Source organism: Phocoena phocoena, chromosome 1 (assembly GCF_963924675.1).
Source record: "Phocoena phocoena chromosome 1, mPhoPho1.1, whole genome shotgun sequence".
Lineage (NCBI taxonomy): Eukaryota > Metazoa > Chordata > Mammalia > Artiodactyla > Phocoenidae > Phocoena > Phocoena phocoena.
The window spans coordinates 37,521,301-37,538,192 of record NC_089219.1 but is presented as its reverse complement, the minus strand read 5'-3'; the positions used below and the strand labels follow the sequence as shown (position 1 = coordinate 37,538,192).

At 46.9% G+C, this 16,892-nt stretch overlaps 2 protein-coding genes across 2 annotated transcripts; one reads left to right on the top strand and one right to left on the bottom strand.

Moving 5' to 3' along the window:
• Positions 1-145: 145 nt before the first annotated feature.
• Positions 146-4,568, bottom strand: MMACHC (metabolism of cobalamin associated C). Its single transcript, XM_065886362.1, has 4 exons — positions 4,359-4,568; positions 2,380-2,574; positions 1,515-1,667; positions 146-913 (listed from the first exon to the last, which is right to left on the bottom strand). The coding sequence occupies exons 1-4, from the start codon at positions 4,437-4,439 to the stop codon at positions 500-502; spliced, it is 843 nt and encodes a 280-aa protein (XP_065742434.1). The 5' UTR covers positions 4,440-4,568; the 3' UTR covers positions 146-499.
• A 584-nt stretch (positions 4,569-5,152) lies between these two features.
• On the top strand, positions 5,153-11,329 carry CCDC163 (CCDC163 homolog). Its single transcript, XM_065881721.1, is given in 7 exon segments — positions 5,153-5,230; positions 5,293-5,364; positions 6,361-6,390; positions 6,393-6,453; positions 6,734-6,801; positions 7,873-7,947; positions 11,024-11,329. Coding segments are annotated over 7 exon segments (690 nt in total).
• Positions 11,330-16,892: the final 5,563 nt, after the last annotated feature.

Here is a 16,892-nt window from a genome sequence, read left to right as displayed (position 1 = left end):
CTGAGAATCCTTCTTTATATCATGTGGTGCCCTTCTAGACACCTTCCAGACACGGCTACCCCAGCCTACCTAGCCCTCCAGTATTCAGACAAGCAAGAACTATGAGCAGCAGTATAGGATTCCTGGGGCCTTTAATAGCTCATTATATGCCAGGTACTATTTCGTATTTATTCAGTCTCCATAAGAACCCTCTGAGGCAGGTACCGTTATTTAAGGGATAGTTGCTTCTTAAGCCCTGTAACAAGTAGCATCTTGAAGCACTGCAGAGAAATGGTAACAGGTAATAATCCCATATTCCAAGGCAGGTGGCAAGTCTGGATCTGCTTTGGTCTTTTGACCAAACTTCTTTAAGCCTTGTTATCTTCATTTAAGAACTCTACTATAATTCTTTATCAAAAATGATCATCTTGTACCCAATAAAATCTTGTCTAGCCAAATAAGTCCCAGCAGGTGCAACTGTCATAAATGAGGATCCCACAGGGGAGGGGAGGGGAGGGTATCAAGGGCCAGAGGACGCAGGTGGTGAGACCCTGGGGCTGAGCCAGCCTCTGCTGGGACTCTGAGGTTTCTTGGGGATGAATGTGGTGAAATGAAGCTCTTGGGATGTAGAGCTAGGCTCCTCTGAGGTCTGGGCCAAGCCCAATAAGGCCAAGCGTTGGGCAGGCGGAGTGGAAAAGAAGGCCTTCTGCTCTTCTGAGTAGCGCTCCTGAGGTGGCACAGCATCCCGGTAAGTCCAGTCACGCCAATGGAAGTTGAAGCGTTCAAGCAGGGTGATCCGGTCAGCTCTTGCAGGTACACAGTCGAGGGGCTTTGTGGGTGGCAGGTCTGGCACCTCTATTCCTCGCAGCAGCACGGCCCCTCGGATGGCAAACCAGCCCCCGAATCTGGGATGTATGCACACACCTGATATGTGCTGGGGAGTGGGTAAAAAAGAAAACAGTCATGGAGGTCGTCTTGGCACCAAATCCAGCTACCAGCAATGCAAGCTAGGTTTGTTTACTTATTCTCATTTCTCATTCTGAGTCTACATGTGAGCCTCGGTCAGTCCTTGACTGGACTCCTCTATTCCCTCTCCTGGACAACTTTTTTCATGAAGTCACTGACCACAAGGAAAGGTTCCTTGAGCTGAACTTCAGCTTCCCAGTCTCACCACTCTAATCACAGCTCTGCCCCCTCCATTCTATCACAAAGACTAAGAACAGACTACTTCTCTGATGTGTCCCTAGGAACCAGACCTCTGACCATGGTGCACCTTTGTCCTGGATTGTACCCATCAATTCCTTTACCCAGGGGAGGTGGCAGAATGACATCTGAAATCTTTTTTTTCTTTTGGCTGTGCCTCGCGGTTTGCAAGATTCTCAGTTCCCCAACCAGGTAATGAACCCGGGCCATGGCAGTGAAACCCTGGAATCCTAAACACCAGGCCTCCAGAGAACTCCTGGGACTTGAAATCTTGAGGGATTTTCCTTTCCTTTTCTTTCTCAGCCCCTATTCATTCATATTTGCCCTCTGACCTGGGTTCCCCAAGGGTCAGACTCCACATCCTGTCGTTGGTAGTAATAAGCTGCCCCTGCCACATGGGCTGCTGTCTGGGCCAAAATCTTGGGGCGCCGGTTTGGGTGTACCTCGTAGTCAGCGATGATTTCTACTTGCATCTCTGGGAGGCTCTGTGATAGAGAACAAGATGGAAGCTTTTAGCACAAGAGGAATCATGACCATGTCCAACAGAGCCTTAAGTTGTGTTAACACGGCCCTGTCCTCAGAAGTCATGTTTAAAGGGGAAACATGATCTTAAACTTGGAGTGGGGCTGGGGGCTCCAGTGTGAAGAAAACAATATAGTGTCTAGGAGGGCCCATGTTTGAAGGGAAATACAGTCTTGTTCAGAAACCTTTATAAGGGGTGACTTGGCTCTGCCCTCCGGAGGCCCAATGTGGAGGAAGACATGGCCCAGCTTTGGGGAGACCCAGTGTATGTGTATGTGTGTATATATATGTAAAGTGTGTAGTGGGGGAGTATTCTGTCCTCAAAAGACCCCAAAGATAGCATAAAGCTTCCAGGTCTAGGGCAAAGAAAGGTAAGAGGTGCGTGGGGAATGTTGGGCTTATTCCCATTTCACTTGGAGGCCAAGGGAACTCTGATCATATAGTTGTACATCAGTGAAGGGTGAGTGAGACTGGTTTCAGACCTGGGGGGCTGCTAGAGGAGGTGGCCAAACCCGGGGTGAGAAGGCAGAATGGGGAGAGATCACATTGTCAAGGCTGTCTTTAGGATACTCTTCTGCCTGGGAAGTGGCTCCTAGCCCTAGGCAGGTCTAGTCGAGGAGCTGGAAGCAGATGCAGGTTTTGAAGCTGGGGAAGGCTACAGCCAGCCTTGCTCACCTCTCTAACACGGCCCAGGTGGTAGGCCACACACTGGTCCACAGGGTCAGTCAGTGGTTGGAGGTGGCAGCTCTGCAGGAAGGGCTTGAGGGCCCGGTCAAACATGGCAGGTGTGCTGAGTACCAGGAAGGCTAGGGTAGGTCCTGGCAGGGGCAGGTGGAAGGCTGGAGGCAGGAGTGCATTGTACCATGCCACCTGGAATAGAGAAAATTCAGGCCACACAGGAGGGCCAACTTAGGCCTTAGCCAGGCCCATACTTTAGCTTTGCATTCAAGGCTTCATGCATCTTGCCCAGCCTCCATCTTATTCAATCGATGAAATTCTGATGGATGATGTGTGTTTATGGGGATGCAACTGAATCTGACGGAGTTACAATAGAGAAGCAAAGAATTCATAAAAAACTAAGGACAAAAAAAATGTGATTATATTGTGATTAGTGCAATAACAGGGCCAGTGAAGGCCCTCTGAAATTAGAAAAGGCTTGGAAGCTGAGTCTTGAAGGCTAGGAAGGAAACTTACAGGCTGACATGTAGAGGGAGAATCTGGTATGTGTTTTAAATAGGTCCCAGCATAAACAAAGGTAAAAAGTGCAAGGCATAGTTGGAGAATAGCAAATTGTCTAGTTTGACAGAAGTGAAGCATCTGTAGAGGGGAGCAGAGGGAGAGAAGGCTGGAGAGATCAGTAGGAGTAAGACTGTGACTGGTCTTGAATACTGCCAATTTGAGGAATATGGGTCTAATTTGGTGACAATGAGGGCTAGCCATTGAAGATTTAAGGAGTAAACTGACATGATCAGTTTTAGATCAGTCTGGCTGCAGTGTGGAGGATGGAATGGAGGCAAAGTGACAGGAAGGAGGTTACTGCAGAAATTCAAATGAGAAATAGTGGCCTGGACCAGGAACATAGATGGGTTGAATGGAAGGAAATGGATCTGGGATAGGAGACAGATTGATTGCTAAAGGTCTCAGTGGCTGATTGTATGTGGAGCTAGGGAGGTGAGAGAAGCAGGAGCTTAGGATGATTGGCAGGGCTGTATATGGCACTGTTCAATACCATAGCTCCCCCTATCCAGGCCTACCTGATTGCACCAGCTAGGCATCCCCACTCTCCCTCATACCTGCCATCCACCACTACTACCTCAACACCTTTATTCAAGCTCTTCCTGATATGTGGGATGTATATAACCTTCCAATCTATCTTTTCATATATAGTTCAATTCCATTTTTTCCAGGGAAGCCTCTCTGAGGCTAGATCCAACCTACTTCTTCCTCTATAATCCTCTCCCAGCACTGCTGTGTGCCACTCAGTGGAAGGGGTGGAAGTGGGCTGCCTCTTAAGCATCAGGCAAAAGGCTCAAGCTGAGTTGACTTAGCTTTGTTTCCAAGCACAGGGTTCAGTGCGGGGGACACTGTATACAGGGAAATGGACCTATGTGAACAAGGGTAGGTGGTGATGCCAGACTTCTGTGTCAGGCAAGTGTATAGTTCATATACCCAGCCCAGCACTGGTGACTGGCAACATCATGAATGTAACCTTATTGGTAGATGGAACAACCCAGCCAACTGTTTGCTTGTTCAACACCATGAATGCCCTTCGCTAATCAGATGACCAAAATTCTAGCCATGCAAACATTCCAGGTCTTGCCCTCCCCCCAACTCCTTCGGGAAGCTTCCAAAATGACTCTGGCCCCACAGTACCTTTCTTGCTGTAAATTACGTAGGTGACAAAGCCATAGGGTTACTGGATCATATGGTGTCTCCTATTCATCAGTCCGGCATTGTATGAGGGTAAAAGGACAAACCTGCAACAGTTCTCTACCCGTTTAAACCAAGCGCCCATTGAGACCCTTTCCCGATACGTCAAACGAACACGGGGTCAGAAGAGCTCGGGAAAGTTCAGAGGACTCCAGGGCCTCACGCCGGTGGCACCGAAGCCAACCATACACTTCGCCCTGGCACCACAGTAGGGATAAACCAACCTGGAAGGGGTAAACCTCGAAGCCGAAAGGGCACAACGTGTCCTCAATCTTCTGCTTCAGCTCTGCGACTTGCGGCTCCATAGCGCACGCTACACGCTGAGCCTGCTGGGGAATGGAGTCTCAAGGTAACTCGGGACGTTAAACTTTGAGGCAGCTTGGACTCCATTTCCCAAGAACTACTGGGATCGGCAGCGGGACTTCGTTGGCTCTGCGCGATGCATCCTGGGACACGTAGTTCATTCGGTCCTTAGAGACAGCCACTACAGAAGCCGAAAGACTCAGTTTCCCGGCAAGCTTCACGGTGGGGCTGTGACTGCTCGTGTTGCTTCTAGGGAAACGTAGTTCGGTAGCCTGCATCGCCAGCTGTCTCCAGTAGAGGTGAACTCAGTTTCCCAAATGGCACCGCGGAGGCCAGTGCGAAGTCGGGCTTTCCCGGCCTACCGTAAGGTTTGAACCGGGCAGCGGCAGTAGTCGCTGGCACAGGTTCGGTGTGATGGCGCAAGTGTTGTGCGTCTGGAGAGGTCTCGACCAAGATTCGGTACCTTTTAACTCCCACCTGATATCTGCGTATCAGGGCATCCCGCTTTTCCACCAGTTCCCCAAGGACGTTGCTCCCCTGACTAGTCCCAGAGGCGCAGTTTTGGTCTGATACTGCATCCTTACCTCTATTATTGCATCCCCCACTCACCTCTTTAGATCTGACGTTGTGGTCTTTCCTGGGCTGTGCCTTGGGTGCCCACAGTTGGGAGAGCAAGGGCACAAGATGCCAGGGAGCCAGAGCTCTGCCGCAGGCTATGAGTAGGAGCCTGAGATGGTCTGAGCAGCTCGGTGCGCTTCTCAATGCTACTGACGGAAATGTGGCCAGGATTAAGGTGAGGGGGCGCCTGAGTCCCCCGCCTTCTGGTTTAGGGGATGTGGGTTAAGGGACTGCAAGACAGAACTCATTGGCCTGTGCATTTGTTTTTTTTGTAGCAAAGGCTGTATCCCCTTGGAGTCTCCACCACGGGTATTGTTCCTTTTTCTACCTATCCCTCAGCCTTTTCTCTTTCCAGAATCTGCCTTTTTCCAGTGCCTATACCGTCCACTAGTCCTTGCAAATTCCAGCTTTTTATTTTCCTGAACAAACATTTCGCCCCCCCCACCCCCCCAATAGGCTTTGCACTCGTCCCTTCCTTATTCCCTCAGCAGGAGACCCGACTGGGACCTGGATTTCCCCTCATTACTTGTCTCCCCAGTCAGGAGTCCAAGCTCAACAGCATTGGGCTCTAGAGACTCCCATTGTCCCAGAAAGACTAAGTTAGGCTGAGGCCCGTAGTGCATCTTCTCTGGGATGAATTTACTATTCTTCGATCCCAGCTTCGATCCCAGGCTCAGGTGAGGCATGGACTCCTAGGTGAGTATGTTTGGGGTTTGCGTGAGATGAGGATACCAGGGGTTGGCGGAGCCCCTTGCACAATAGCTCGTGTGGTTTTTCTGCCTGGGTAGGTGACTGAGGCACTAAGGCAGGCTGTGCAGGGCCTGCTGGAAGAGCTAGAGCAGCAGAAGTACCAGATCTCTGCCCTAGAAGGTATCTGATCAGTTCTTTTCTTCATATACACAGTCTCATATGTGTGAACACATTTTGGTGCACTCCTGTTGTGTGTGTGCTTGTGTCTTGATTTGCAAGTGGAGTCTCTAGGTTCATGTGTGAAGTTCTTAGAGGGGCTGATCCCCAACTTGTCCCACTACAGCATCACTAAGGTTGCTGCAGGGGGGCCCAGAGCAAAGGGTCCTTCTGGAGCAACGCCTGGTGGGGCTGAGAAGGGAACTGCAGGGCCTTCGAAGCCAGGTACAGGAACAGGCGCGAGCCCAAATGCAAACAGGACCACAAAAGTGCAGTGCTACCAGTGGCCTTCACCAAGAGCTGCAGAATGAGTAAGTGATGGGCAAAACCTCGCCTTCTTCAGGCCTCTGAACTCCTGGTACTCTGGTAGCCTCCTCTGGGCTTGTTAATTGGCTTTAGAATGACACTGCTGTCATTCCTGCAGGCTGCAACTGCTGTGGGAGGAGTCAGAAATTCTTCGGGAGGAATTGAAGTTGCTGCAGGACCAGCTGAGTGAGTAAAAGATTGGGGGTGGGTATGAAGTCACCTGTTCCCTTTTCTGGAAAGCCTTCTTGCTTTCCTAATAAATGACCATAGCTCTGACTGCTTGAGCTTCCTAGAAATCTGGCCAAATATTTTGTCTTACCTCTCATGGTGTGAGTCTAGTCTCCCCAGTCAGCTTGGAAACTTCTCAGCAGCTGGACCAGAATTCTTCTGTCCTAGTTTTCAGTGCCAGAGAAGGGGAAGGAAGGAAGTTGGAGAACATCCTCCTTACATTTTCTCTCATCCACAGGCCAGCACCGGGAGCTGCTGCTGAAACAAATGACTGAGGGGCGGCAAGCTCAGGCCCACAGCTGGAAGGTAGGACCAGGATCGGACCTATCTGTTCACATCTCCCTTTGGAGGCCCCGTCCTTTCTCTGTCTATCCTGTTTTGCTGGCGGGCCAGGATACCCTCTCCTATCCCTATCTCTTCCCTCTGCTGACTCCACCTGCCTCCAAAGCTCTTCTTCCCAAGCCCTCTGCTCCAGGCCATGAGAAACTATCTTTGTCCACATGAGGGTTCCAAGTGTGCTGAAGAGGCTAATTGTGGGGAGGGGGAGTTGCTTCTGGAGAGGGAGAGGTTTGGTCCTACCTGGGCCCATGGTCTGGCAGATGTTGGATCAGCTGGAAAGTGGCCAGGAGGGCAAAAGTCACACCCTGGAGGCTGCCAGGACAGAGGTCCAGGATGCCCGGTGGGAGCACGACCCCCTCAGGTCAGGGAGTATGGGTGCTTGCGGTAGTGGAAGGGATTTGTCTCACAGAGACCAGGCACTAAGGACCAAAGTTCAGCTAGCTATCTTAAATTTGAAATGGGCTGGTAGGGGTGGTATGGTAGGGGTTGCAGCCCATACGGGCAGTACTGGGCATTCTTTACTTGACACAGAGTCACCAAGGTATTTCTATATATTTGGAGGATAAAGGGGGAGGGGACTGGAGTCCTAGCCTCAGGAAGGAGGACAGTTCTGTGCTGGGAGGGCCCCCTTGACCCACCATCACCATCTCTGCCTCTGATTCTTTCCCCTTTGCAGGACATCCGCTCATGTCCTCCAGTCTAAGCTGCCCCTGGCTGCCACCTTCGCCATGTCTCTTTCTTCATCTAGCTCTGAAGTCAGTCTTCCAGACAGTAACAGTAGTTGGGAACTTTTAAGGTAGCTAGGTGGGGGTAAGGCATGGATCTGGGGGAAGCTGAATCTGAATGGTGCCTGGATGCCAGCTGCCTAATTGTTTGACATTGGGTAGAATGGAGTCTCTGCCTCTTTCTTTGTGAATCCATCAATCTCCGTTGCTCCTTATCCCAAGTCAGGCCTTTATGTCCTTCCCACAGCCTAGGTCTGTATGTATCACAGTGCTTGCTGATGATTTGTTCTCTCTTCCCTTTCTTTCCTCTTAGATCTCCAGAGGCATACCCTTTCTAACCTGCAGCCCAGCAGCTTTCAGCTCCAGGCCCAGAGCCCTATACTTTAAGGCTCCAAGATGCTCCTGAGTGACTGTAAGGACTTGTAAGAGCAGTAGGATGATGTCTTCTTTGCTCACCTTCCCCTCCAAGGTCCTGTTTCTGGGTTCCCTTCCCCTCCCCTCTTGATCTAGCTGGTGTTTGCCCTCCCTAATGAGGTTTGTCACTGCCTGTCCAGCCTTACCCACAAGCAATAAAACGGTTTAATCCTGCCTGATGTGTTTTCTGTGAATCAGCACCCACATGGGATAGACTCAGCTGTACCTGTGACTTGACTGCTTCCTGTCACCTCTTTCTCTGAAATCCAAGTTCGTAGACATTTATAACTGTATCTTCTGAGTGCAAGCCCTGTGCTCAGTGGACGTTGGAAGGAAGAGCTCCCATTCTGGTGGGTAGAATGAGGTAGAACAATGCTCTGGGGCAGTACTGCTATGGGGATGCAGAGGAGGGCAAGACACTCTGGTGGGCCTTTGACCTGGCAAATAGAAGGCTTCCTCTCCTTTTTTTTCAGCTTCTGCCTCTTGAGGCTCACTCTAGCCCCTCCATATTTCTTCATCCTCAGCAGTCCAGGCTGCATTTCTGCAGCAGTCTCCTCTTTAGTCTCTCTTCTTTCAGTCTCTACCTCTAGTCCAATGGTGTTCAGGGCTTTTTGACTGTGACCTCCAGTAACAAATACAGTTTACATTGTAGCACAGTAAATATAAATGTATGTATTTATTAACTGAAACAAATTTTATGATTCAATACTATTCTTTAAATTTTTTTTTTTTTGATGATGAGAAACAATGCTGTATTTTATTTTATTTATTAATTTATTTATTTTTGCGGTACGCGGGCCTTTCACTGTTGTGGCCTCTCCCGTTGCGGAGCACAGGCTCTGGACGCGCAGGCTCAGCGGCCATGGCTCATGGGCCCAGCTGCTCCGCGGCATGTGGGATCTTCCCAGACCGGGGCGCGAACCCGTGTCCCCTGCATCAGCAGGTGGACTCTGAACCACTGTGCCACCAGGGAAGCCCTTATTCAATACTATTCTTACTAAGAGTTATGCACTCTGATATTTCCTATTATACTTTTTAAAATGCTTTGTGGCTATTGGTTCTGATCCTTCCACCACTTGGTTGCTCTCTGGAAGTATACCTTCCTGGGTAGACTTAGGGAAGCTTTACTTTTTCCTTACGTGGGCTTTGTATTCTAGACAGTGCAGTCCAGGGTTTCCCTAGAAGTAGCAGCATCTCACTGAGGTCTCATTAGGTCTCTTCCAGTGCTAAATACAGCCCCCAAAATAATGTCATTTATCCACCAAGTGGATGTTTATTGAGCATAATACATACCAGTCCTGGTATATATTTGTCCTAAGCTAAGATGTGCAGTGGACTCCCATCTCTTAGCTCAGTCTAGCTGGGAAGAGGAGACAGTTATCTGAAATAAAAGCATAATAAAAGGCTGGGGTGAGTAGAGCAGGAACTACTTCCTGTTTTGGGGTACATTCAAGGCCCTGGCCTAATCAGCAGACAGGTCATGAAGGGTGGGCCTTTGACACCTGAATAGCTATAAGGCAATCCTCATGTTTTTTTCCCCCTCAGCATTAGGGAGATTGATGAGAATGGAATGGTAGAGATGAGACCTGGGTCCAACAGAACCTGTTCAAAAAAACAAAACCCAAAAGTTCCCATGAAGGCTCATCTTCCTGCTGAAGCAGATACAAGGAACCCCTGTCTTTTACATCTTTTACTGGGCAGGTGATATATCTGGCATAATAGCACTATTTAATCTACTTGCTACCAGTGCTCTACTTATTTATCAACTACTTTGCATCAAGGTCTGTGGAAGACAGGTTTGCAAGGGTGCCAGGGCTCCAACAGAAACATTAAATAGCAATGTGGAACAATGGTATTTGAACTGTCACCAGGTGGCAGCACATGATTTGTTGCCAGGAGAATGATACAGAAAAGGCTTGCCAAGGGGACTGGGTGATGGTGACCTCTTTTCTCCCTTTAGAGATCCTGTGAGCTATCAATCTTCCTAAAACAGTGTCCTGTAAAGGCTACTCTCCTGCTAAAGAACCTCTGATAATTCTTCCAGCATAAAAAAGAAAGGACAAGTTTGGCATTTAAGCTGAACCCACATTTAACCTCTTATCTCTGCCTTCTATCTCTTACCACACATCTTTCTTAAACTTTATTGCCACCAAAAATGCACACCACCTATACTCCAACTGTTCAAATCCCACTCATCTGTCAAGACCCTTCCAACAGGAGGCAAGTCTAAAGATGGCACAAAGGAGGTCTCTAACCCCAGGGAACGTGGGTGCAGGAAGGCCATACTCCACTGTTTGCCTGCTCTTGCCCTGGAAGCTTCAATCTGCTCAGGCATGAGATCATCAAGGCTCATGCCTTGATGGCATGAGGTCCAGGCGTATGGAAAGCAATATGTGCCTGTTGAACAGCTGAATAGCATTCTTATTCCCTAACCTGTTTTCAAGCCAGCTCAAGTGTTAACCTCCTGGAAGAAGGCTTCACCAAATCGAATTCTTAGTTTAGAGGTATTGCTCGCTCAGCATTTATACCCATTGCTCTTACTATCTCAAGTCGCTAATAATTGTTTATTTCAGTTTTCCCTCCACACTATAGTGAGATCCTGTCCGACTCTGCGTTCATACGGCTTTTGCCTACTCAAGTCCTTATTCAGCTATATCTTCACCAAGCCAAAAGCCGCGCCAGTAGAATCCATTTTCTGTTGCCTCTATCAATTACCAAGCGCTTATATGTTTGGCATTTTGATTGGCCCATTTTGTGTTTACTCTCCCGCCCTCTGAGAGGCTCCTGGGCTCGGGTTTTCCCCAGGTGTATTCCCTCCTCCTTGGTTCCGCCCTTGGTTCCGCCTTTCCCGCACACCGCCTCTTCTTTTTTTACTTCTACTTCCTTCCTATTGGTTCCCTTCGTCCTCCGGAGTTGGCGCTTTGGGCTGATGATTGGCTTTTCTGAACGCCCATTGTGTCCACCCTCATACCACGTGGCATTCCTAGTGCTAATTGGGCAATTCCACTAGCTCGTTTTTCCAGTATTAACGATTGATTGGCTGCTCTGAGGGAGGGCTTGAGGAGAGGGGCGTGACCGTTGAAACCCCGCCCCTAGCTTCCCTGCCCGCCTGGGCAGGCGTTTCAGTCGCTCGCGACCGGGCAGCCCGGGGCTCTTCCAGCTGCGCTCTTTGGCTCGCCGGCCGGATCATTCTCCTGGCCTCGCCGAACAGGTGGGGGGAGCGGCCCCGGCTGCGGGGTCATGGCAGTAGCCTCCTCGTCCTCCGCCGCCGCTGGCCCAGCCGAGTCGCCGGCTTCTGCGCGAGGGAGCCCTACCGCCTCCGCAGGCTAAGAGCCGCTGCCGCCTCCGAGCTGTGAGGGCTACTATGCTCCCTCTTTGCCTCCGCCTCCCCCTCCCGCCCGCGCAGGCACCCCTCTGGCTGCTCAGTCCCGCCTCAGGTAACGCCAAGAGAGCGCGTGGGGCACTAACCCAGGGCACCCCGGCCCGCGTGCGCGGCTGCCGCCCGCCTGGGCTTAGGAGCTTTGGTGCTCCGGTCTTTTAGCACTGGCAAGACTCCTTCGCTTCCCGGAGCCTCCTCTCAGCGGCTGGGGACACTCCTCGACCCCTTCCCCTACTCTTTTCACTTCCCTCAGGGTCCCGGGACGGCTTCTTACCCCTGCCCCGCGCCTTCTCCCTCCCCACCTTAGAGGCCCGGAACCCGTAGAAGTTCCTTCGTATCTGGGACTTGGTCCCCGACTCCTTCAGGCTCTTTCCCCACTTCAGAGACTCAGGACTTCTTCATTTCCTCGGAGAACTCCCGTTTCTGAGACCTCCAGCTCCACACTGTCAGCTCGCTCAGAGATCTGGACTCCCTTACTTTTCTCAAACGTAACACCCTCGAAAACACCCACTTCTACCCTCGAAAGATACTTCCCTCCCCTCAGACACTACTGACTCCTTTTTTTCACTCCTCCCCTGTCATCCCTCCTCTCCGCATCTTTCCTTTTCCCTCCTCTGCCTTTTACCCTTAACTTTGAACACTCTGGACTAAGCCAGTATTCAGATTTAGCTAGAAGTGAAACCGGGTTTGTCGAATTTAAAAACCTTTCAATGTATCCCTCTGAAAAAAACTTTGCTAAATAATTTGGACTTTATTCTGTAGGTATGGGGAGCCATTGAAGCTTTTAAGCAGGAGTTTGGTATGGTTGATTATCTCTGGTGAAAATATGGAGGAAGAATTCAAAGTGAAGAGCGTGGAGGCAGAAAGCCTAGGTAGGCAGGAAAGTAGTGTGCTAATCCAGGTCAGAGGGGAATAGTGGTAGGAAAATGAAGAGAATGGCATGCAGTTCCATGAGGTTTCAAAATAGAGTTGACTGTATGATTCCATTTATACGAAATGTCCAGAGTAGGCAAAACTATAGAAACAGAATGTAGATTAGTGATTGCCTATGGCTGGAGTTGGGGGTACACACATGCAACAAGACCTAGGAGTAGGGTCATGGGGTATATACACTTTAACTTCATAAGATATCAGATTGTTTTCCAAAGTGGTTGCAGCAATTTACACTCCTATAGCAGAGTATGAATGTTATCACTGCTTCATATTCTTATTAGTATTTGGTAGTATCTGACATTTAAATTTCTACCAATTTAGGGGGTATAAAAAGGTACTGTGGTCTTTATTTGCATTTCCCCAATTATTAATAATGTTGAATATCTTGTGTTACCCAATTTGGTTTCTTCTGTGAATTGCTTGTTAAGTCTCTTGCCCATTTTTCTACTTTGTGGGGTTTTTTTCTTACTAAGTTCTAAAAGTTTTTTTTAATACACTTTGAGTACAATTAGTTACAAAAATTCTCTTCTGATCTGTAACTTGTATTTTCACTTTTGTCTTTTAATAAATAGTATTTATTATGAAAAAAATAGAGTTGAGAGAATTAGTGGGGGATTTCTAACTTGGCTGATGGGATGGATTGATAGTGTTAATTGAAATAGGGAACATAAAGAAGCAATTTTGAGAGGAGGTAATGTGGTTTTGGACAAGTTTAGTTTGAGATGTTTTTCAGGTATCATTGTGGGTAGATGGAAATTTGGGTCTGAAAACTGGGAGAAAGTTTGGAACTGAATACATATATTTGAGGGTCAACAAAGAGTATATGGGGAATGTTTGAAGCCTTAGTATGGGATGGTAATACTGAAAGAAGAGAAGAAAAGGGCTGTGGACCAGAAGGAATATCATTGTTTGAAGGGTAATAGACGCTGAGAAAGAGAGGTTAAAACAGTGGGACAAGAATTAGAACAGAATGGCATTATGATAGAAGCCAAAGGAAGAAAGGGTTTCAAGAAGGGAGAGGGCGACCATCAGTGTATGATGTGGTGTATGACCAGTAGAATGAGAATTAGGAAGAAACCACTGAATTTAGTAATTAGGAGATCACTTGCTTTCTTTGAAAGACACTTTAGATAGCGTGATGCTGGGAATGATGGCAGTAGTCAGATCGTGATGGATTGAGGAGCAAATGTGAGACAGTAAAATTACTCTTTCAACAACTGTGGTTGTGAAGGAGAGCTGATAGTAGTGAAACACCTTTGTTGAGGTTATGCTATATGCCAGGTATCATAAAGATGCGTTATGGATCACAACAGCCTTGTTTATTTATCAGTATCCCTCTTTTGCAGTTGGGAAGGCTATAGGCAAGAATTTGAAAAAGTCTGTCTAGCTCTGAAACCTGTGTTCTTTCCACTATGGCACATGTGTGTTTTTCTTTTTAGTATGGTAGGTTGAGGGGAAATTTTATTTAGGAGATACGTTGGGCATTTCATTCTTTGACACCAAAAGGATAGACATCGAGATGGATAATGATGTGGTAGGAGGGAAGGAAGGTGAGAGAGTTTAAAAGATGGTTTTATTTTGTTGGTGTGATAAGTTATCTGTGGAGACGTCAGTTATCTTTGGAGACTGAAGGAACTATGGCGAGTTTCTGGCTTGAGTATTATGGCCATGGAAATATTCAATGGAAAATTAAAGAGGAATGGATTAAGGATTCTTCTTTTAATTAATTAATTTATTTTTATTTTTGGCTGCGTTGGGTCTTCGTTGCTGCACGTGGGCTTTCTCTAGTTGTGGCGAGTGGCGACTACTCTTCATTCAGTGTGCAGGCTTCTCATTGCGGTGGCTTTTCGTTGCGGAGCACAGGCTCTAGGCGTGCGGGCTCAGTAGTTGTGGCTCGCAGGCTCAGTAGTTGTGGTGCACAGGCTTAGTTGCTCTGTGGCATGTGGGATCTTCCCGGACCAGGACTCGAACCTGTGTCCCCTGCATTGGCAGGCGTATTCTTAACCACTGCGCCACCAGGGAGGGAAGTCCCTGGATTAAGGATTAAATAAAAAAGATTGCTGACACATTTAAGCCAAGTTAAAGTTAGAAATATATATTTGTAGTGGGGCCCAGGAGCATGCATTTTCCCTTCCAGCAGCCTAAGAGGAAGAAGGCAAAAAAGATGATTGGGTTGATCCAGAATTGGAATTTACAAAAAAGAAAGGTAAAATGGAGAGTAATTTTACATTGCTAGTGATAGTGTGGGAGGTATGATGGTATGATGCACTTTGAACGTCAGAGCTGGGGCTGTGAGAAATAAAACCTTCTTTGGGGCTGGTGTACTTGGAAAATAAGGAGACAATCAGAAATGTGGTTGAAGACTAGGTTTTGTAAGAAAAACAGAATGAGAAAGCTGAGAGTTCAGTATAAATATAGTTTCAAGGTAAAATAAAAAACAGTGTAGGGACTTCTCTGGTGGCGCAGTGGTTAAGAATCCACCCACCAATGCAGGGGACACGGCTTCAAGCCCTGGTCTGGGAATATCCCACATGCCGCGGAGCAACTAAGTCTGTGTGCCACAACTACTGAGCCTGCACTCTAGAGCCCGTGAGCCACAACTACCGAAGCCAGCGTGCCTAGAGCCCATGCTCCGCAACACGAGAAACCACCACAATAAGACTGCGCACCACAGTGGACTAGCCCCCACTCGCTGCAACTATAGAAAGCCCATGTACAGCAACAAAGACCCAACGCAGCCAAAATAAATGAATAAATGAATGAACGAATGAATAAATAAGTAAATAAATAAACTTAAAAAAAAAAAAACCAGAGTGTAACTGTCTCAGTGCTGTTGAAGGGGAATAGACGTATAGATTATTGAAGTAGTGGGAGGTTAAGGGACTATAAAGGGTATTGATATGTCATCAGTATAGATGTCATAGTTGCCCACTATGAAGCGGGAAATGGAACAGAGAAGATATTGTGTCCTATATGTGGGGCTGCTCAGAACTAAGGGACCCAGAATTGAGTTGGACGTTCCTTGGCACTTGTTCAAAAGCAGTACTAGGTGGTACAGATATTTGTGTGTAAATTAATGTCGAGATCCTCAAATACTTGATGCCCTGGATGTATGATGTATTATTCTCTCAAACAGATGTCTGTTTGGGATGGTCTGAAACACAGATCTTTTGTGATTTGGAATATGATAGGCCTGTTTAGCTCTGTTTAAGAGTGTACGTGCTGAGAAGCTAGACTAGGGACTCTCCAACCCAGTATCCCCAATGACATTTTGTACTTACGTTATTTGTAAAAAGTAAATTACACATTTACATATTTACATGTACTCATTCCCTGGCTTATTTAGAGTAGAAAGCTGACTTGCTGTAATGACTTTTTTCTCTATGTGAAAGTGTTTATAAATACAATCTTTGTGTCGTACATTTCATCTTTTCTGCAAAATGAATGTTGTGTTGGAATTTGAAATCTATGATAAGGGCTTTTATGAGAATTTTGTCTCCTTCTGGTAAATGAAGCCCAAGTATTACATTGTATAGTGTGGGTGATGGTGAATGTTTTGGGCCAACAATGAGTATTATACTGTTTTCCAAGTCATCATATGCAGATGACTTCAATGTAGTCTCACTGGTGTTATTTCTGCTGAGCACTCGGAGTGGTTGTTTCAGAGAAAGGCTTACTTGTGATAATTTTTAAATCTTACATTCCTGAAAATTTCAGAAAGGCAGTGTGATATAAGGAAAAAAGTGGAAGTCCTGTCATCAAGCCTGTTATGATTAGCTATATGATTGTAGGCAAATTTTTTATCCTCTGAGCGTTAGGTTTTTTTTAATTTAATTTTTGAATAGGTAATACATTCAGATGGTTAAATAAATAGTTGAATATTTATATATTTTATATAAACAGTGGAAGTCTCACTCCTATGCCTATTCCTCATCCACGCAGTTTCATGTCCCTTGCCCAACCACTTTTACTGGTTTCTTTACACTCTTTTAGACTTTCTTTAGGCAAACGCTTACAATTATGAATGTATTTTTCCTACTTTTCATGCAAAAGTTAGTCCACAGTCCCCACTGTTCTGCACCTTCAACCCATTACCCCCCAAATTTTTTTTCACTTAATGTATCTTGGAGATCTTTCCAGATCAGTACATAGAGAGTTTCTGCTTTTTTTCAAAAAATCTGCATGGTATTTCATTGAATGGGTGTATCATAATTTAACTAGTTCCTTATTGTTGTACATGTGTGTTGCTTCTACTCTTTTGATATTATAAGCAATTCTGTAATGGAGACCCTTGAACATGTGTCATTTTACATGTGTAAAAGGATATTTGTGGGATCACTCTATAGAAAGTGGGATTTCTAAGTCAAAGGATATATGCATTTATAACTGTGAAATATGTTGCCAAATTGCTTCCCTTTGGGGTTGCTCCAAAATGTGCATTGCCTGTTCACTCACCAACATTAGCTGTATCATAGCTAATACTTACATGGTACTTACTGTGTACCAGATACTGTTCTAAGTGCTTTATATACATTACTTCATTTTATCTTAATAACATCCTTTGAGGTAGGTACTGTTATTATCTCCATTTTTCAGATTAATAACTT

What these genes read in the sequence shown, in the direction of transcription:
- MMACHC (XM_065886362.1), bottom strand. Translation starts at nt 4,439, where the DNA reads ATGGAGCCGCAAGTCGCAGAGCTGAAGCAGAAGATTGAGGACACGTTG. An exon ending in TCGAGGTTTACCCCTTCCAG is followed by an intron (nt 2,575 to 4,358) that starts GTTGGTTTATCC and finishes TCTCTATTCCAG; the next exon opens with GTGGCATGGTACAATGCACT. An exon ending in ACCTGGGCCGTGTTAGAGAG is followed by an intron (nt 1,668 to 2,379) that starts GTGAGCAAGGCT and finishes TCTCTATCACAG; the next exon opens with AGCCTCCCAGAGATGCAAGT.